A 22421-nucleotide genomic window follows, 5' to 3' on the forward strand; every position below is an offset into this window, starting at 1 on the left:
GAGTAATAATATAAAAGCATGTATAATATAAATTTTAATGTAATGCAGTGACATCCTAACCCAATAATGAAACAAGTTTCCCTTCTTCCTAAAAGTCAAATATAATAGAATTAGCCATGATATCTCAGAGATAAAAAGATAAATGGGAGCCCTAATGTGATTTTTAGTCATCATTTTCCTATACAAGAAATCCCTGATTTACAAACAGATTGTATGCCAAGTGTTTCTAAGTCAGTTGTTTGGAACTTGAAATATGTTTTCTTATAGAAACACTTATAAGTGTTGGTTAAAGTGGAATTGTTTGTCAGTTCTGGGAGGGGGGAGGGAAAATGGGAGAGAGACAACATGAATAATGTAATCTTGGAAAACTTATATATAAGTTTATTACTGGAATAAAATAAAGAAAAAATAAATAAAATGAAAAAAGTGTTGGTGAAGTTCTCAGGTTAGCTTACAAAAAAACTCAGCCCACAATATATAGCTTAAATACTTTTATGATGAAAAATTGTAGAAAATATCACTGTTGCAAATGTATAGCTACAGAAGAATAGAAACAACAGACAGGACTGAGACTAAAGAAGGGAATCCAAGAAAGGGACAATTGTATTATGTACTTGGAGTCAGAAGACCTGTGTTCAGATTCTGGCTCTGACAATTTACCAACCTTGAGTACCTAGCCACTCTAGTTCCCAGTTTTCTCATCTGTAAAATGAGGGAATTGAAATAGATCACTGGTAAATATGATCCTGTGTATATAGAAAAAGCAGTGGTAGAAAGGATAGGTACTTCCTTCCAGAGATTTTAGGACCCTTGCTACTTAGGGAATGGCCCTCTGAGGAGGGTGAGACTCACTTTCTCTCCAAAAGAGAGTTCTGAGGGTATAGGATTAGATGTGCCCTCTCTTCATTGTGACAGATATAGGAAAGCTACCCCTTCATTCCAGTACCTGATTGGAAAAACTCTCATCTTGCTATACTGCAAGTCGTCCTCCCACCCCCAAATTTTCTAGTCCAAAGACAGTGAAATAGAGAATAGGAACCTCTCCATTCTCAACCATAGCTTCCTAATACATAGAAACTCCAAAGAGGAGATGCTAAGCAAGCCCACATGCTTCACAGGCCAGATGTCTAGATACAAGTAATTTACAGGTATTTCCACCATTTATAACATGATTTTGTTCATGTATAACCAAACCCGTAGTTCTCAGAGTTCCTTCTATACCTTAAAAAAGTCAGTAGGGAAACCAAGGTGTTTATTTTGACCTTGTGGACTACTTCAGTTCATAAGTATATAGTTTTGGGATTTTTTAGTGATGAAAAAGTGAAAATCCATGGTGGGGATGTGCTTTCATTGTTCAGTTTCTAATAGTTGCCAAAGACATTTTATTATTCTGGTCTTAGACAGGTGGTATAAAAGTGGATTTTAATATTTTTAAATATTTTTTTCATCTCCTTCCTCTTGGTTATCTTATTGATGAGCTTCCCTAAATCATCTGTCTTGTCCAGGGGAGATAACTAAAGCATCAGTTCAATATGTAGTAATTTTGGTAATATTGTTGCACTTTTTGATTAGCTGTCAGCTTGAAATCTTACAGGCTCTAGCTTTGGCCTTGCAAGAGTTGTAACTTTCTTAAGCCTGTACAACTGTTATTTTTGTCCATATCCGTTGTTACATGTGCCACAACAGTCTATATAAGGCCTTCTTGACAGAAAGGAATAGTAGATCAGAAAAATGTAAAATTAAGTACATGGGAACTCATAATTGTAATTTTAAAAAATTCTATCTTAGGATAAGAAAAGCTTGTTGGAAACCAAACTACACATCACTGGCAAAGAACTGAGATCACAGTAAGTTCAAAAAGTCTTATTTCTACTTTTCTTATTGAGTCTTTATATATTTATATGCTTTTTTACATATACATGTATACATATATACACATACACACATCCATACACTCTTATACTCTGGTTCCATTAGACTGGATTGGATTATATACTGTTTGCTATATAATTCAAGGCAGATATTTAAACTGCTGACCAATTCAGACTTTCTATTTGTAAATGTGAAAAAAGTGGTGTCTTTTCAGTGGGAAGAACTTTGAATTCCAGTCCTACCTCTGCTTTGGTAGAACTTGTGTGACTGTCAGCAAGTCATTTAACTTCTTTGAGACTTATGTTGCTCATCTTTGTCTCTTCACGTTCTAAATCCAGGATACTAACTTATGGGAATGTTGAGATTTAATTAATAGATTATTTTATTTATATTTTTGAGATTTGAGTGCTCTCCCTCTCTCTCTCCCTCTCCCCCTTCTTTCTTTCCCTCCCTCCCTCCCCCCAGGTTTTTCTTTTTTTAACTATATGTGTGATTACGTAAATATAGTAAATTTCAGGTCAAGAATTTGTACCATTCAAATAAATCAGCAGGTGCTCTACCATTTGTAGTTTTAGATTGCTGCCTGGGACACTGAGAACTTAAGGGATTTGCCTAGGGTCATAAGTAGAACTTGAACTCAAGTTTTCTTGACACTAGGCCAACATCTGTTCCTGCTTAGTAGCCTATATTTAGGGTTAGGATCCAGGAGAGAGCAGGAGAAGATTGCATTGAGTTAGCTCTGTTCTAGCTTTGCTCCTCCATGAAAACTAGAAAAGGTAGGATTAACTTTCTCTTCTGTTCAGCTAACCTCTTCCTATTTAAATCTTTTATTCTGGATTTTAGACCAAAGTCTACTAGGAATAATTTTTGTTACTTTAGATTTTCATTTAAGCATCAAGGGGAGAGGGGACAGTTGGGAAAGGATAGGGAAAGGAAGAAGAGGGGAGAAAGAGAAAGAAAGGGAGAAAAATTGCTTCCAAGGTTGATAAGTCAAGTACATCGTGGTCTACTCATAACTATAACTAACTCAGGAAGAATTAATCTTTCTTTGTAGATTGGGTCTGGAAGAGGGGAGAGAACATTGATTCACAATTGACAGTTAAAGAAAGATTCATATTAATCCAAAAGCTTCAGACTAAGATAATTTTAAGATGCTTTCTTGATATTTCTAAAAGAAGGAGCAAGTGGTATCAGCTTCCATGGTAGTTATGTGACCTCCACCTCCTGCCAATAAAGGTATAATGCTCATTAGGTGATGAGAATTATTTTAGAAATCTGGTAAACATGATTCAAAATCTTGACTTGGGATAACAAATATCTGTAGTTACCATATTTTAACACTAGGTGACACTCATACCAGTTGAATTTGTGTTTGTGACAGTGAATTTATGAAAGCAAAATGGTGAAAAGCAGACACTGTCTTGGGTTTACCTTTTATACAGAAATGACCCTGAAAAGTTATTGTAAATTGTTTTTTAAATTGAATTGTGTTTTAAGTAGCATGAGGTTTTTATTGGAAAAATGTCTTTAAAGAAAAATTTAACATAAATAATGGCAAGTTATGTTTTCTATATTTTACTCACTTTTTAGTTCCCGCTGAAAAGGAAACTATTCATATATGTTTAATATTTCTGCAAACCAGCCATTTCAAGAAAGATGAAATTCCTGAATTATCCTTTATCTATATTTTTGTATTGCTTATAATGAAATATTAAATTGAAATGTGTTTGCAACTATATATGATTTTTATATTTTGATTTATTAAAGTATATAGTAAAGGTTTATTAAACAAAGTTACTTTTTATAGGAGAACTGAAAACTTAAATTCTGATAAATGTGTTTGCTAGTTATTTTTCCTGATGGTTTTTGGTTTTTAGTCTTACTAATGAAAATAACATTCATGGGTACATAGCACTTTATAGTTTCATTATGTTTTTCTATATAGTATACTTTAGTTTGAACCACATAACTATACAAAGCAGTTTATACAAAATGACCTTAGCTTTCTTGCTTTCTCACTTTAGGGAGTGTAAGTGACTTCCCAAACCTATCATCTTGAAGGTCTTGATTACCATTATTGTCCTTATGTTGAAAGTCCAGTATTTTATATAATATAGAATCTTCCTGATTCAGAAAATTTGAAACTTTCCCTACTCTGGTAGCCTTTATTTCCATTTGTAAAAAATTAAAATCCATTTTATAGTTAATATAATATAAAAATCTGTATTTTCTAATGTCTTTTATCCATTTTATTTTGTAGAATAGCTGAATCCTTTGGATTTCAAGAAAACTACATCAAAATAGTTATAAATAAGAAGCAGCTTCAATTAGGTATGTATTAAGTAAAAAATTAATTCATACCACTAAACTGTATAGAAATTTAGCTCTTTGAATTTTTCCTCTTCACTAATTACATGGCCTAGATCACTGAGCTGAGAGTCAATGTCTACATTCAGTCTTTTTTGTCCCTATGAAAATCATTTCAACCATCTTTTTATATTAAGAAGAAGAATGGCAGTTAGAATTCTCACTGCATTCTGCCTTGCACCTTTTCACTCTCCTGAACTTGAACTTGTAAAGCTCAGTGGGGACTGTCTACCCCTAATTTTTTTAGTTCTCAATTTCCAGTTAATACTGTCAACAGTGTACTACTGTCAACGATGTGCTGTTCTAAGTGCTGGAGTATATAAGCACACAAATACAGCCCAGCCCTTCCCTCAAAGCATTTATTTATTTTTATCAACATTTGGTACTGTTTATTTCCATCTTTTTGAAACTCTTATTTTTTTCTCCCTTTATTTCTTATATTATGATCTTATGTTATCTTGGTTCTTTTCCTCATTTATGCCTTTTACCAGCCTCCTAATATTCCCTTAGTTAGTTCCTGATCATTTGCACTTCTCTGTTTTTTCTCTCCATTAGTGCTTTCATTTATTCTTATAATTTCAACCATTACTTCTTTATATGGCTCCCAGATTCTCATCTCCAGCCCTGACCTGCTTGCTTTCAGCTGCCTGATAGACTCAAACCATTGCTTCCTTATTGCTTTGGATGGCATATGACTCCCCTTGGGCCAATTTCACAATTATCTCTTATCCTAACCCTCCATAGATCATTAGTCACCAACTACCATTGATTCTTTCTTCATAGTATCACTTCCTTACATTTTCATTCTCACATAAAGAAATCTAGTTCAGATTTTTATCCTATCTGGATTATTAAAAAACTAACATTTCTCCTTTCAAGTATAACTTGCACACAATTGTCAGAATAATCTTAAAATTTCACTTTGATCATGTCAAAGTTCAGACATTGTTCAGAAACTCATGAGTTCCTACCCATTTTCCTTAGATAAAATCTGATTTCATTCATAGTGCCGTTCAGAGGTCATTCATAGTGTCATTCAGAGTGCTACATTGCACGTCACTTCCTGGCTTTCTCCTCTTTAGGTTTTCCTTCTTCCCTCTCTTCCATTTTCCAGTCTTGGAACAATAGTCAAATCTGCTCTGTGATCTCTACTGGAAAGACTGTGATTCGCACTCCACTTTGGCTCCACTCATCATCCTTGTAACTTTCTAAAACAAAGTATCTTTCCCTGACCATGTCTCATATATACATATATATATGTATATGTATATTTTGTTTTTCTGGTAGTGTGTAAATCCCCTAGGGCAGGGACTGCCTTTGCTTTTTTTTTTAATACTTGCTATTTGACACATTTTGTTGTTAAGTTATTTTTCAGTCATATCTGACTCTCCATGACCCCATTTAGAATCTTCTTGGTAGTGCTACTAGAGTAATTTGCTATTTCATTCTCCAGATCAACTGAGGGGCAGCTAGACGGTACAGTGGATAAGAGTACTGGGCCTGGGGTCGGGAAGACTAAAAGTTCAAATCTGGCCTCAGATCTTCCTTGATACATGACTCAGGGAAATCCCTTATCCTTGTTTGCCTCACTTTCCTCATTTGACATATAGTAAATGCTTAATAATAACATCAATTAGCATTTTTTAATGCTTTTAGGTTTGCAAAGTACTTTAACATTTTACTTTCATGATAAGCTTTGGGAGATAGATGCTAATATTATCTCTATTTTAAAGATAAGAAAACTGAGGCAGATGACAGTTATGTGTCTTGCCCAGGGTCACACAGTGTCTGAGGCAGATTTGTATTCAGGCCTTCTTGACTCTAGGCCCAGATCTATCTGGTGCACCACTGAAATACTTTTTTATTCATTCACATTTCTGTGGTGCTTTAAAGTTAATGAAGTACATTCCTTAGAAATCATGTAAAATATTTAATGTAGATATTATTAGCTCCACTTTATAGGTAAAGAAGCTAAGACTCAGAGAAGAGGTCCTGCAGCTGGTCTCTGAGCCAATGGATTGAATGTTTCTCCTCATCTGTAACTCCACTTCTGTAGGGAAAACCCTGGAAGAGCAAGGGGTTACACACAATGTGAAAGCGATGGTGCTTGAACTCAAACAGTCTGAAGAAGATGCCCGGAGAAATCTTCAGGAAGAAGAACTAGAGCAAAATGAAGCTGACAAGAAAGAAAAGAGGATGCAGAGAACAAAGAGAGGCCTAGAGATACTGGCGCAGAGAGGTGTGTACCTTCATTTATAAAAAGAAAACAGTCCTTTTATTAGGTTCACAGAAGAACACAAGCATGTTTCATTGGCTTAGCATGCTTGTTATCTCCCTTTTGATTGGCAGTTTTGGCTATTGGCAAATTTGATTGGCAAACCCTTTATGCTTGACAATTTGGTTTATCTATTGTTCTGTCTCACCATTGTTGACTGAGAACTAGGAGGTTTATTTTTGTTTTGTTGCAGCTGAGACTGTGGATCCTGAAACAACTCCATACTTAGAAATAGCTAATCAGACAGGCAGATCAATCAAAATACCCACAGCAGAAAAAAAAGTAAGTACTAGGAATTTCATAGTTCATTCTCAGATTTTGTGTAAGTAAAAATGTGAAGTTTTTCCTACTACTTAGTCTCAGTTTAATAAATAGGATCAAATAATAGCCATCTTTTCATGGTCCTGCAAAGAGGGCATGTAATAATTGTAATATGGAGCTATTCCTAGGGGAAACTAATTCTATTATTTTAAATAAAGGAACTCAAAATGTAGGTATTTTCCTCTAATATTGTCTATATTTGTGAGGAATTTAGTAATTGAAGACTTCAGTGATTTACCCACGTGGCAAAGTTCACAAGCTTATAGTCTAAAATGGTTTCAGATGCAATAAAATTTGCTATTTTAGATATTATTTTTCAAGAACTTTTTTTAGTGGTATTGGAAATATCAATGAAGATATAAATAAAAAATCCAGAAGTAAAGTTTTGGGATTAAGAACAGAAACTGAAATATGTATTAATTCCCCAAAGATTTTATAGTATTCCTTGAAGGTTTTTTGTAGTTGTGTATACCCATGTAACATTTAAACTTGGTCTATACATACCATCATCCTGAAATGAAAAGGTGAGTATAAAGCTTCTGCTAATTCATAAAGTAAAATTATAAAAATACTTACTATGAATATTTGTTGCTGCCATGATGAGCCTTATTAAATTGAGATAGCTGTTTTTTCATATAATGACAAGTTAGGGGCTTCATTTCATGAGATCTTTCAATATTAAAAATTCTGTAGAAATGAGTTTTCTCTTCCTTTTAACTTTACTTGGCTTTTAAATTGAGTTATGATCTGCCTTGCTTAATATTGAGGATACATTTGACCATTTTTAGACATGTAAATGGAAATTTTCCATTGCCTTGAGTTATAATAATTATAATTATATATGCAATAATTATAATAATAGCCTTTTCCAATCTGTTTTTCCCTCTAGGCCCTTATGTTAGCTATGGGATATCATGAAAAGGGTCGAGCATTTCTGAAAAGAAAAGAATATGGAATAGCATTGCCCTGTCTGCTGGATGCTGACAAATATTTCTGGTAATAATTTTTAGACACCTTAATTCATCAATCATTTTGAGAGAAATTAACAATACTTTTTTTTTTAATGCCCTATTTCAAACCTACATAGTAGTGAAATGAAGCCTTTAAGTAAATATTGCTTCCTTTAACATGACTTAACTTTCTACAGAAATTCTTCTTAATAATAAACTTTCAGCTGTAGCAGAGTTTCACCTCTTAGATCAAGAGGATAGTGTGGTAACAAGGATCCGTTGAATATACCGTAGTATACCCCATCCCAAAGATGTGTTTTGTTTTTTTTTAGAAAAAAATTAAACATAAAACATCTTTAATCTTTGCTTGTTGACTAGAATTCAAGCACTGAAACAAACTTGATCCCATTGTTTAAGAACAGACTTACAGAAAACAAATAGACATCTCTAGTTGGATATCTAGCTTCAGGAAAATGAGTGAGAATTAATGATGGGCACCTCTTCATTATCTAGAATTTTAAAAGTTTTTGGACACACGCTGGTAAAGAATCTGGCCTATTTCATTAAGTTGTATCTGGGTTTTCAAAACATCTACTTACCCTGGTAGCAACTTCTAGGATATCTGTTAGTACCTTTCCATTTTGTCCTTATCATATAGGAGAAAGAATACATACTAGGAAAAGAATATCTCAGAAGACCAATGTCAAATAAGATCATCATCTATACAAGATTCCTTTGAGCAGATCAGAAGCCCAGAGGCCCTTCAGAATGAGACTATTTGTATCTTAGATCTGGAGCTAACTCAGAAAAATTCCCTTGTGGCTCCAGTTAAGACCTTATGTGACTCTGGACACTCTGGAACTGAACTAGGTTGTTGGCTGGGGATTTCCATTCAACCTATTGGTAGTAGTTGACATCTTTGCAAGTTTTAAAATCTTTTTTGTGATTTCAATTTTATTTTTTTCCATGGTTATATGATTCTTGTTGTCTCCCTTCTCTCTTCCCTCCCCTCTCCCAAAATTGATAAGCAATTTCACTGGGTTATACATATTTTTAAAATGAAAATTAATTAATTAATTTTGTGATTTTAAAGGATAATATATGTTATTTTTGCTATTATGGCATAAGTGTTTGTCCAGAAATAGGAAATAGCTGCTTTTTTTTAAAAAAACCTATTATCTTCTATCAATTCTAAAACAGAAGAGCAGTTAGGCAGTTAGGATTAAGTGACTTGACCAAGGTTATACAGATAGAAAGTGTCTAAGACCAGATTTGAACCCAGGCCCTCCCAACTCAAAGCCTAATGCTCTATCTACTGTGTTGCCCCTACATTTAAAAAAAAAAAAAATTTTTTTTAAACCCTTACCTTCTGTCTTGGAGTCAATACTGTGTATTGGCTCCAAGGCAGAAGAGTGGTAAGGGCTAGGCAATGGGGGTCAAGTGACTTGCCCAGGTCACACAGCTGGGAAGTGTCTGAGGCCAGATTTGAACCTAGGACGTCCCATCTCTAGGGCTGGTTCTCAATCCACCGAGCTACCCAGCTGCCCCCCTACATTAAAATTTTAAAAGGCTTTTAGTCATTGGAATCTACAATTAAAATTTATTATAGACTGTAATATTTTCTATAAATGCCTATTGCCTCATATAAAATGTGGCTCAAGTACCATACTTAAGGAGAAGAATAGTTTTTATACCAAAAGCTAACACTAAGCAGGGGACATGAAATGATTTGTTAAGTAGAGCATATTATGAAATGTATACTTCGATTCTGTCATGGTCAGGAGAAGAGAAGCAGGGAATGAGAGGGAAATTAGAATAGGAGGGAAAAGAGAGAAAAGAATTGGAGATAGAGTGGGGTAGTGGTAGAGAAAGAGACATAGGGTATAGAAATCATAGGATTATAGGTTTAGAGCTGGAACAGACCTTAGAGAGTTTTAAGGACTTATCTAAGGTCATTTGGGTCAAAAGTAGGATTTGGACATGGGTCAAGATAGAGAGTCATTTGACTCTAGATTTTCAGACTCAGATTATTCAGTGGCTTAGTTAGATTTAAACTCTTTCTGTCATGTATTGGATTTCACTGGACTGTAATGATTAGAATTTAGGAATATGGGGAGACTGAGGCAGGTAGAAATTAGTTTCTCTCAGCAAGGAATATTATATTTTTTAGAGGTTTATTAAAGGTTAAAGATTAAAGAATATACAAGTAAGAAACATGTGCCTAGGCCAGAGGCCTAGACAAAATAACCTCACATCACGCAAGAGACCGCCTGCTCCAAAACGGAAGTCCAAAAAGAGCCAAGAACCCTCCCAAGCCTTTGAATCAGCTTAAATATCTTCTCGATCTCGGCCTAGGTGGGATTACAAGGCATTCTGGGGAAGTGGAGCAAAGGCTCGTGGGGATTGTAGTCCTGTATTCGAGTCTATTTTTTACATTCCCCCCCTTTGATCATCTGCAAAAAAATTAATTTTTTTCCAAAGGATCATGAAAACAAAATCAATTTAAAGATTACAATAATTTGAGGATAAGAGAAAGAAAAGAATAAAACCAATAATTACTGGACGCATTGACAGAAAGCCAGTTAGGGGGCAGTCCCCTTTGGCATGAAAGTATGCATGCAAATAAATGTTCATTAACCACACCCAAAGTTCATTTTTGTGCATTTTGTGGTCTGGAGGCTTCTTCATGATGGCTTCTCCAACAGTTCAGTTTCTGAATTCAGGGAAGTAGCATCTTCTTTACCTAAAATTCTTCTCAAAAGGAATTTAAACTTTGCAATTTAAATAATGATATTTTTTTTACATTCCCCCCATTAAGAGGGTGATATAAAAAAAAGGGGGATCACTTAGGGATGCATGGCTGAGGTATGAGGTATATGAATCAATTGGCAAGAGATATTAAAAAGACATCAGAAAAATCAAAAGGAAAGAAAAATTTCTGGATGAAAATATAGACTATCAAAGTCTTATGTGTAAAAATTTCAAGTAGAAGAAAAATAAATCTATAACAGGTCCTTCAATCAGGGCCCAATAAAAATGATCTAAGTAATGATGCATTTACTCAGTCATTGCCAGGACTACAGAAAGGTACCACACTATGAGAGGCAGAAAAGAAAGGGACCAGATTATAGAAGCCAAGTAGGAGCCAAGGTTTCGGGGATACTGGTCTGTGAGTATCTTCAGGGTGAGTGTGGATACAAGGAAAGCCTATGTCTTAACACATGTTAAACATAGTAACCTCGAGTCTTCACACTAGGTTCAAGGCCTTTGTATTGGCCTAGAAGTGCATCAATCCATCCTAGATTGGCATTTCTTTAGCCCTATGAAATAGCTCTTGTGTGTATCTCTTGTCCTGGAATCAGACAGAATCATTAAGCAAAGTCCCATAATTTATTTAAATAATTAGTGGCATCATTTTTATAGTCACAAGCCTTTTAGGGCATGTATTAGCAAATGTATCTTAAACTTAAAAATCAAAAGGTTAAAGAAAATCTTAATACTGGTGACATGTGCTTCAAATATAAAAAGGAGAGATAAAATAATTAAAAAACTGAAAAAGTATATTGCACATGCAAGAAATATATATTAATAAAAGAGCTTTTAAAAATTCAAAAATATAGCTTATAACCATTGACACTCTGTGTCAGTTAAGAAAATATAAAATACAAGGCTTTCTCACCAAAAAATGAGATCCATTTCCTCTTTGTATCTGGCCATGATCACTGTGAGTAGAAGGCAAATGAATTGAACAAGGTTAACAATTTTTCATTTTTAAAAATACAGTAGTACAAATATGTAGATATCAAAATCCCCCAAATTCTCAATAGCCCAATTAATTACAATAGCAAACAAACACACTTTCATATTTCACATAAGTTGCTGTATGACATTTTTAAAACCTATGAATTGATGGACATTTGTCACAATTTTTACAAACATAGCAATCCTTCAACCTTGGTATTTAAACATATTTTTTAAAACAAAGTAAAACTCATCTTGGGTTTAGAACATAATCAAGAAATCTATATATCATTCTGGTAGAAGTAAAATAGTGAGCTGAAGAGCATAAATAAAGGGGTGCTCCTTTTTCTTGGAGGCTTATAGGGATACAAATGCCCTGAGATTAACTGCCCAACTTCCATTCACATGTGGGAAGGTTGGGGGTTATAAAATACATTTCACTTCAGCTACTGTAATGGGCCTTACCTCATGGTAGGGGCAGGCAAAAATAACCAGATTGTTAAAAAAATTTCCAAAAATCATATTTAAAAAACCCTTAAAATCAAATCATTTGAGGTATTTAGCACATTAAATTTTCCAAAGGTTGTTAATACAATTATAACCAGTTCTGAAGTCCATCTATCCTCAGCAAAATAAAAAAAAGCTATTTTTTCATATATGGGTTTATTCACAACAATATTTGTTCAACAGTTATAGGGGAAAAACAACAGAATTTCAAAACTCAGTACATTCAAAATAAATTCAATCAACCTTCAGTTCAAGCAGAATAATATTCAATCCAGTAATATATGAACTTAAAATCACAAAGTTAAACCTTAAACAAAAAATGCAATAGAATACAGAGATTTTTTTATAAACCATTGGAGTCTGAAATGCCTTAGAATATAGCCTTTAGACTCTTCAAAGTTCCTTGGGTTTTTTGTTTGTTTGTTTGTTTGTTTTTAATTATCCATTTAAATGTCTATTGTCGGAAGGTAGAGTAGTAAAGGCTAGGCTATGGGGTTCAAGGGATCCGTCCTGGGCCCCATAGCTGGGAAGCATCGGAGGCCAGATTTTAACTAGAGACCTCCCGTCTCTGGGCCTGGCTTCCAGTTCGCTGGGCCACCCATTTTCAAATTCAAAGTAGAATCTTTGGGCTGAGTCTGCTCCCAGACAGGCAGGTAAAATCAATGAAATTGCCAGAAGAGTCAAAAATCCTTTTAAACAGCCCATTGCTTTTTAGGTTTCTGTTTGAAAAGTCTGTTTCTGATCTCTAGTCTTTTCTCTCTTTCCCCTCTCTGATACCCCTGTGGCCAATACCCCCAGCCACATGGAGGCTTAGCCTAAGGGAAAATTACCAGTTCTCCTTTCCCTCTCCTCTCTCCCCTCCACCCACGTGGCCAATACTGTTACCAGCTGGTCTCAATGAGTCCTGAGCGATCTGCTCCAAGGATCTGGGTGATGAGCCAACTGGGGTTGTGCTCGAGGGTCTGGGGCACAGAAACAGGCAGGCAGCAGGCCGGTGAGAGGCCAGGAGCCCTCCCAAGCCTTTGAATCAGCTTAAATATCTTCTCGATCTCGGCCCAGGTGAGATTACAAGGCATTCTGGGGAAGTGGAGCAAAGGCTCGTGGAAATTGTAGTCCTGTATTCGAGTCTATTTTTTACAACTGTGTTAATAATAAGCAGCAGGGTAAAGCATCTGTTAAAATGGCCCTTTGAATGATTAATTCCCAGTAAAGTTCACAGCTTTTATGAAATTTTGTCAGTTCTGGTTGGGGTACCACAGTAGCCTACAGATATATTTTCTGGTGTGCATTGGCTGCTGCCAGAGAAATATTAGCTTACTTTGATTTCAAGGAACAGTCAAATGTAACTAAAGGTCATAGCTATGGAACACAAGTTCCTGTTGTTTTTGTATAGGAATCTACTTGATATAAAACTTATAAAGCTAATTTAATTCTTACTTAAATACATTAACTCAAATTAACAAGAATTTTTAATAATTTTAATAAAAAAACAAATTTTAATAATAAAAATAATAAAAAATGCCTCCTATGTATAAGGCACTCTAGTAAGCACAAAGCATTAGGGTTATAAAGAAAGTTAATAAAACATAGTCTGATGGGAGAGACAACATGGTGAATAACTATGTACAAACAATATATAGACAGAATAAATTTGAGAGAATTCTAGAGGGAAGGCTCTAGCATTAAGGAGGATTGGGAAAACCTTTTTATAGATGGCAGGATGTTAGTTGGGACCTGAGAAAAGCTAGGAGAGAAGATATGATTCAGTCAATAAACACTTATCAAGTACATGCTATGTGCTAGGTGCTGCTAAACTTTGGGGATATGAATATGAAAAAGAAAGATAGTTCCTGACCTCAAGAAACTTATAATTTAATGGGAGAAGATAACACAGAGGGAACCTGAAAAGTAGGGGGGGAATGTGATATAAAGTTCTGGTGGGGTATAGTGGAGAAGTCAGAGGAGTGCAGTCAGTGGGAAATACAGAGAGATGACTGTCCTCTGCCCCTTCCTAAATGGAGGTTTGGGAGCTCATTGCTCCTGCCCACCCTCAGAGAGAAAAGGGTATTGAGAGGTTTGTGCCCAAACTGATTTGATCTCACGAGGTGTTGACAATGTTCCTGTAGACAAGGTGAAAAATTCAAAGGAATGCAGCCAGAGGCAAAATCAAAAGTGAGGGGAGAGAGAATTCCAAGTATTAAGATTGAGGTGGAGTAGGAAAATGGATTATTTTGTGAGAGTAACAAAGAAGTCATTGTCACTGGATCACAGAATATAAGGGAAGAAGTGGCAAGAGTGGAAAAGTAAGAAGAAGCCAAGTTATATAGGCTTTCCAAGCCAACCATATTTCATATTTAATTGTGATGTTGATAGGTTGTTACTGGAGTTTATTGAATGAGGTGATACGATCAGACCCATGCTCTACAAAGATCATTTTGACAGTGAAGGAGTCAAGGATGATACCAAAGTCTCAAATCTGGGTAAATAGAAAGATTACCAGGAAAATTAGGTAGATGGGAGGGTTTGAGGAGAAAGACTGTACAAATTGAGTTTAAACTGTCTGTGAGGACATTCAGTTCAGGATATCTGAAAGACAGTTGGAGATGTGAAACCAGAGGTTAAGAGAGAATTTAGAGCTCAGTAAGTAGATTTTTAGAGTTATTTGCACAGAGGTGAATTCATGGGAGCTCATGAGACAAGTGTAATAGTATAGAGGGGAAAAAAGAGAACCTAAAGCCTCATTATATTTAATGAATGCTCTGAGTGTGAGTGGCTTTAAATCACGATATAGTAATCAATAATTTATAGATTTGAAAGCCTTGGTTTTACAATGGTAGAAAAAAGTACCTAATGATTTCACCCAGGATTGGTCTTATGTAGATAGCTCCTCATCAAGTATTCTTACCACCTGAGTAATGGCTCCTCTTTCTTCTCCTTGCCTTCTAAAATAGACCTCAAATAGCTTATTTACTTCCTAAAATATCTAGTGTACCTGTTGCTTAAAATTTATTTGATAGAGAACAAAGCTTTTTATTCTGTAATTGAAGATCAGGACAGATACTATCTATCCATGAGAGCTAGTGGGTGTGTGAGAGAGGAGGGCAACAGGGCAAAATAGTTCGAGGACTCACCTTCAACTCAAGTTCTCCCTTTGATTTATATTAGCTGTGAGAACATTTGAGAATTAAATTACAGATGAGTTATTCATTTTTATCAGTGAAAGATAACCAGTAGTTCCTAAAATGAAGTCATAGGTCTGGATCAAATAATTTTTAGTACTGTAATCGATGTACATACCTATTACTGTCAAGGGTACTTACTTCTTTCCACTCAGGTTTGTAAACCCTTTTACTCTCATCTTGAATGTCCAGTCAGCTGCTAAATATGGCTGTTTCTACCTTCACAATATCTCTTATCTATTCCCTTCTCTCCATTCCTGCAGCTACTGCATTAGTCTGGGCCCTCATTGCCTCACTTTCAAGAGCCTCTTAATTGGTTTCTCTGCCTCAGTTCTCTCCAAACTCTAATCCAGCCTTCACACAGCTGCCATTTTTATTTTCCTACAGTGTAGGTTTGAATTTATCCCCTACTTAAAAATTCCAAGGTCTCTTTGCTATCAACTAGGATCAGATATAAACTATGGCATTCAAAGCTCTTTATAACCTGCCAATAAACTATGTGATTTAATATATTAAATAATTATACATTATTTCCCTTACTATTCCTTATACAGGACACATCACATCATCTTACATCTTTGTGCCTTTGCACTGGCTGTTCCTCTATGCCTGAAATGCATTCCTTGTCCCCTTCTGCCTCTTAGGAAAAAAATCAAGTCTTAGCTCAAGCACCACTTTCTACATGATGCCTTTTATGATTTTCCTCCCCTCTGCCAGATATTAGTGATTTTTTTCTCCTTCAATTATATCTGTTTTGTACATGCCCAACAAAGGGTCTTCCATTCTTTCTATAACCTCTAGGGAAGTCTTATTTTACTTTTGGATTTCACTTTGTGTATAGAGAGCTTCTAAACTGTTCAGAACTCTTACTTATGATTTCTAAGTTTCCTCCTAGCTCTGAGTCCTAGGATCTATGCCCTTTTTGTCTTTAAACCTCTGTAAGAGGCCAAGATGTTATTATTCCCATTTTATGGTTGAGGAAACTAAGGCACTAATGGGTTAAATGACTGGCAATTTTGGAAGCAGAGCCACAACACAAATATCCTAATGCCCCAGTCCCATAGCTGACTATTAAACATTATTCCCTGATGCTGAAGAATCAGGATTGGTGTTATGTGGAAGGATACAAATGATTCATATAGTCATTTATCTGCTCTGACGATTTCCTTTTATTCAGATAGAGAGGAAGGAAAAACAAGTGGTTGATCCAAAACAATTAAGTTTAAAATCTTCTCTCTGGCCTTAGAATGAGTCTTAGAGCTTGTTCTTGAACATAGGATGTCTGACATTGAGAAATATTTTTTTTTAATGTAAAGGATCTTCACAGAGAACTGATTGAGAGTTTTGGATAATCAAGATTAAAGGATGTGGTTAGCAGTTTTGAGGCTATCTAGTCCAACCTCTTCATTACACAAATGAAGAAATTGAGTACCAGAGAGGAAAAATTACCTACCCAAGGTCACATAGGTAGGAACTGTCAGAGCTGGGATTTGAGCCAGGTCATTTGAAAGTAGTGTCAGTGCTTTTTCCATTGCACCATAATCGAGGGTCAACAGAATTATCTGCAGAGGTTCCATTGCCCACCTTTAACTGACCCATAGTGATTAATTGTTTGATTAACTGACTGGTAATCCCACAACACAGTCAGTTTTTGTTTGGAGTCAAGAGTCTAGCTAACTAGATACAGAAGACATTTATTAAATACTTAATGTGTGCCAGACACTGTGCTAAGCACTGGGAACACAATTCAAAAAGAGAGTCTCTGCCTCCTGGAGCTTATGTTCTAAGCCTAGAACTACAGAATCTATATAACTATGGCCACTGCTTCAGCAGCTTAGAATGCAGAAAGTCTCCAATAATCAAAAAGTAAGTAATGTGTTATGGTGGAAAAATCATTGGATTTGGAGTCTGAGGAGATTTGTTCAAATCCTGACCCCACTGCTTACTCAACCTGTAGAACTGTAGAATGTTGCTCATCTTCAGGTCTCAGTTTCCTTCTCAAGCAAAATGAAGGAGCTGGTTTCTAAGGTCCCTTCCAGCTCTAAAATAATGCTCCTATAGTTAATAATTATTGCTCTAGCCTTGAGTGTGGTATAAATTGTGGAGTGGAGACACAACTTAAAACAATTCAGGCAACTTCTTGAGAATTGGGGGCTGGATAATCCATAGAAAGAATAAAAGGCAGGGACTTGAAATCTACCCAGAGAGAAGAACTCTGCCAGGATCCAAGAGCACCAAAAAGGCCCCCTGGGCAGATTGAGAAACCTCCTTCAAATGTTTCCCTTTAAAGTTAGGTCTTATTTGTAGCCTTGGGGTAAACATTTTGAAGTATTATTTTATTTCCAGATTATTATCCTGAATGAGTTTCTTTGCAAGTATCAAAGAGAATAGCACTTAAAAGTCAGTTCAAAGTAATTCCTGATCAGACGCAAAAATAGGTGCTTGATAAGCTTAAGATCATTCCAAAGGAGGCAAGAAAAACCAGTACTAAAGACAAATTGATTAAATTTATATTAGGCTGTGGTAGTTTCATTGCATATGGTTTTACTAAGTTAAGCAAAAATGTTAGTTGTTAGAGTGCAGGAATGATTCTACTTTTGTATCTGCATCTTCAGTGCCTAGCACAGTGCTTCACACATAATGCTTGTTGATATATATCTATATCACTTAGCTTTACATTATAAATTTTCATTTGGTAATCTCTTAATATTATATGGACCAGATGTATTAGTTGATGTACAAATATTATAATTTTACTTTGAAATACAAATTTTCTTCCTATCTATTTTTTGTCTTATGAATTTAAAAAAATTAATTGTCACTTGATGTAGCTTAGTCCTTTGAGATATTCATGAATTATGATTCTTTTGTTAAATTGGAAACAAAGTAATTTTTAGATCATAATATTTTCTGTCAGAACTAGAATTAATAAAGGCAAACATGGTTTAGTGGAAAGAGCCCAGATTTCTAGTTCTAATTCCAGGTCTATTTCTACTACCTGTATCATCTCTTAATTATATTTAAGTATCCTGATCTATAGGATGAAGGGATTGGACTATACATTTTTTATAAGGTCATTTCTATATCTTAAGCTTCTAATTATCCTTGACCTTACATCTCCCGATTTACTCATCTATACTTCTAATCCATAGTCCCTAACTTCTGTCTTTATAATAGTGCAATAGTAGAAAGTCTTTAACGATCCCAAAGGAGTCATTGTGGAGCCCAGTGAGGTAGACAAGGTGCAAGAAGGAAGCATGACCAGAAACTTTTATTTAAGAGACTATTGACAACCCTTTACCAGCCCAGCTCTTTCTTCCCTCTGTCTGCACATCCCCAGTAGATCTGGATGCTTTGGATTAGGAGAACAGAATTCACCCTATGATAGCTGAGAGCTTCACTATAAAACATTCAGTCTTCACAAACACAATTAAGATCTATAACTTGCTCTTTTGCAGTTGCTTTCTGCTTTAATTTGGGGGGGGGGGGGAAGGTCAGTAAAATTTGACATAATAAAAGTATATGATTAGTCAGATTTGCTTTCTCTTTTACAGTGAATGTTGCAGAGAACTGTTGGATACAGTAGATAATTATGCAGTGCTTCAGCTGGATATAGTGTGGTGTTACTTCCGTCTGGGACAACTGGAATGCCTTGATGATGCAGAAAGAAAGCTAAATATGGCCCAAAAATGCTTTAAAAACTGCTATGGGGAAAACCACCAAAGACTAGTCCATATAAAAGTATGTTGATTTGAACTATGTTTTGTTTGGGATTGTTTTTCATTTTGTTGGGTCTGGGTATAGAATTTGGACCCAGAATTTGTTTGAGTACAAGGTTGAATGTATGTGTAATTCAGACCACATCTATGCCAGCTCTAAAGTGCTTCATAGTAATTTTCAGTCTTGCAAATCTCAGACTACATTTGAAAATGATTTTTTTAACCCTTACCTTCCGTCTTGTAAGCAATACTGGGTATTGGTTCCAAGACAGAAGAGAAGAGTGGTAAGGGCTAGGCAATGGGGGTTAAGTGACTTGCCCAGGGTCACAGAGCTGGGAAGTCTCTGAGGCCAGATTTAAACCTAGGACCTCCCATCTGTAGGCCTGGCTCTCAAAGCCACCCAGCTGCCCCCTGAAAATGATTTTTAAAGGCTTTAAAATACCTTGCATGTGTGAGGTCTTCGGGTTTCATTATTTTTGTCTATGTAGAACTCAGGCCAGTGTTATTCACAGTGATGTGACTCTGGGACAGCTTTTGCAAACACTACTAATCAAAAGAAACATGTGACTTCTTTATATCTTATACAGTCACCTATGCCTCAAGAACTCTTGACTAGGTCTTATTGTCTTAAACTAACCATGTAAATTATTGCTTAACTTTCCCTAAGCCAAGTTCATTTAGTTTCTAGGAGAGTATTTAGGATTTTGAAATCCCATTCATTAATTCCTAAGTTTTGGTTCTTTCCCCTATTTTCCTGCAGACTTGTAAAGAGACAATATTTGGTTTCTGTTACCAGTTTTACTACTTCTTCACTTAATATTATTTTAATTACTCACATTTATATAATAGCTCACATTTATATAGCATTTTACACTTTTATAAAGTGCTTTCCTCATAACTGTGAGGTAGGTAGTGGAAGGATTATTAATTATCCCTATTTTACAGATCAGCAGACTACAGTAGAAAATAATTTGTTAAAGTTTAACAATATATTGCACATGTAGAGGTTTGGGGGTTTAATCCTTATTTCCTGTGGAGAACTATTAGACCTATGGAACTCAGTTACTGACCAGGAACTAGGCTCCCCTTTTTAAAGTTAAGTTAAGTGATTTGCCTGTAGACACATAGCTAGTAAGCATCTGAACAGGAAATCAAACGCAGGTCTCTTTACTCTTTCCATTATATCTTGCTGGCTTTACTTAAGTTATAGAATTTCAAAGTTGAAAGTAATCTTAGTGGTCATCTAGGCCAAACTTGCCCAGTACATGAATCCTTTTTATGGTGTTTCCAACGAATTGACTCACTAGCTGCTTTTTCTTAAATGGCTTCTGCAAAAGAACTTGGTACCTAAGAAGGCACCCTGTCACATTTTTAGGTATCTTTAACTTGTTAATACAAATCTGGTGCTGTGTACTGAATACCTGTTAGTCTTAGTTTTTTCCTCTGAAGCTGTATAACACTGCATTCCTTTTCTACATGGCAGTCTTTCAGATATCCAGAGACTGCAGTCATATCTCTGGAAATCTTTTTGTCTTGTAAAAATAGCAGTGATCCTACAAAATGGAGCCTTGGCACCTTAGCAGCTTGAGAGACTCCGTAGTGTAGTGGAAAGAACACTGGCTCTGGATCAGAACATCTGGGTTTGTATTCCAGCTCTGCTATTTACCGCCTGTGGTATCTAGAGCAAGACATTTAACTTGTGTGTCTCATTTCTCTGTTGGGGGTGAGGAGATGGAATGAAGAATTGGCTAAATGATTTCTAAAGTCCCTGCCAGTTTTAAATCCTTAGAAAGAGAAACAAGCATTTATTAAGTGCTTCTGATGGACTATGCATGTGCTATAAGCACTTTAGAAATCTCTCATTTGATTCTTACCACAATCCTGGGAGTTAGATGCTGTTACTATCTATTTGTACTGCAAATGAAGATGAAGAACAGAAGTCTGAGGATTAGAGCATAGATATATGCTGACCATTTTAGATGAATTCTAAATTTTAAGTAGGTGCAGGTTTGTTGTTTTTTCCCTTCTCTCCTCTCCTCAACTTAGCAATTATCTCAATTATCTATCGTATTATAGTGCACTTAATGACTTATCACTGCATTTAAGGCTTTGAAGAGAAATTTCAAGGATAGTACAGTGCTGATATTGACACTGCTAGTAAAAAGCAACCCCACAGGATCTAGTGCAGTCATTTGATTAGAAAGAGTTTATTTTAGATGAATTTACTACTAGGAATCATTTAGGGAAAATGAGATTGAAAGGTGATCCTGCTTACTTTACTACTCTGAAGATCAACATTTCTTCATTGGAATTTAATGGAATTCTTCATTTTCCTGTCAGTCTATTCTTAAACCAAGACTAAAACTTGTTTCAAAAAATGAAATGCATTAAACTTACCCATTCAACATAGTTATTGATATTTAAAACAATTAATATTAATAAATAAAATAAAAATAATTGTGTTGAGTGATGGTAATGATCTACTGGAGAAGGAAATGGCAAATCACTCCAGTAACCTTGCCAAGAAAACTCCATGAATAGGTGATGGGGTCAGATACGACTGAACAACTAAAAACAAAAGTGATAATGGCTATATCTGCAATGTGCACATGATCATTTTCAAAGAATTAGTAAAATGCAATACAATAACAACACGGAAAGTATTTTAAACATAATTTTCTCTTTCTCGAATACTTTAAAAAAGTTCCAATAATACTTTGAAGTTAGTATATCCCCATGACCTAGAAATTAGAATTGGGTTCTAGTCTTGCCTTTACCATTAGAGACCTTAAGAGTTCATGAATTCAGGGTTTGACAAATCTTAGGTACTTTGTTGCCATGATTTCAGGTGGCTTCATCATGATACCTACTATTTTAGGGAAACTAGTTTCTTAGCATCATATGTGAAAAACTATAAACGTCCTATTCATTGTTATGACTCTTTTACTTAGATAACTTGAAGTTCACAACCCTAGAATATTACACAAATAGAGATTCATATAATGTCTTTGTGTGCTTCCAAATCTTTGCCTTATGTATCTTTTGTTCTCCAAGTACAAGGATAGAAGAGGAGAGGTAGGTGGGAGTTGGAGCCAAAGGACTCTGCTTTTGAGGCAGGTTTGTAGCCTAGGAAGTACTCAATTTGAATGTTAAAGCTTTTTTAGCTTTTTTCTAGAAGATTCTTCCAGACTTTTCAGCTGTCTTCTGTAACTCTAGTGTTCATCTTCTAGTTGAGCCACAGTGCCCCACCAATAATGTATAGCTTCTTTTCTCCACTCTACCTTCCTTTTCTCCTTTACAAGCTAAAAAGTTCATTTGACTTCTAAACTTTTTTAACTGTCTCTTTAATGCAAAACTAATTTGTTCAGCTACAGTTTCTCTGGCCTCCTTTGTATTACATCTTACGAAGAAATTGAGATACCAGAAGATTGTGATTTCTCCAAGATAACATAGCTAACCAAATGGCAGACCTGGAGTAGGAACCTTTTGT

General features: G+C 35.4%; 1 protein-coding gene across 5 annotated transcripts in view; it reads left to right on the forward strand.

The window, feature by feature from the left end:
* The window catches only part of NUB1 (negative regulator of ubiquitin like proteins 1), a 38078-nt gene that overhangs the window by 9084 nt on the left and 6573 nt on the right, over nt 1–22421 (forward strand). For all 5 annotated transcript variants that reach the window (XM_056799929.1, XM_003342077.4, XM_056799928.1 and 2 more), the window contains 6 exons: nt 1789–1847; nt 4133–4203; nt 6296–6478; nt 6708–6796; nt 7725–7831; nt 18767–18953. In XM_056799929.1, the coding sequence (XP_056655907.1) occupies nt 1789–1847; nt 4133–4203; nt 6296–6478; nt 6708–6796; nt 7725–7831; nt 18767–18953 (696 nt within the window). The remainder of the gene's footprint in view (nt 1–1788; nt 1848–4132; nt 4204–6295; nt 6479–6707; nt 6797–7724; nt 7832–18766; nt 18954–22421) is intronic.

Source organism: Monodelphis domestica, chromosome 5, assembly GCF_027887165.1.
Source record: "Monodelphis domestica isolate mMonDom1 chromosome 5, mMonDom1.pri, whole genome shotgun sequence".
NCBI classification, from domain to species: Eukaryota; Metazoa; Chordata; class Mammalia; order Didelphimorphia; family Didelphidae; genus Monodelphis; species Monodelphis domestica.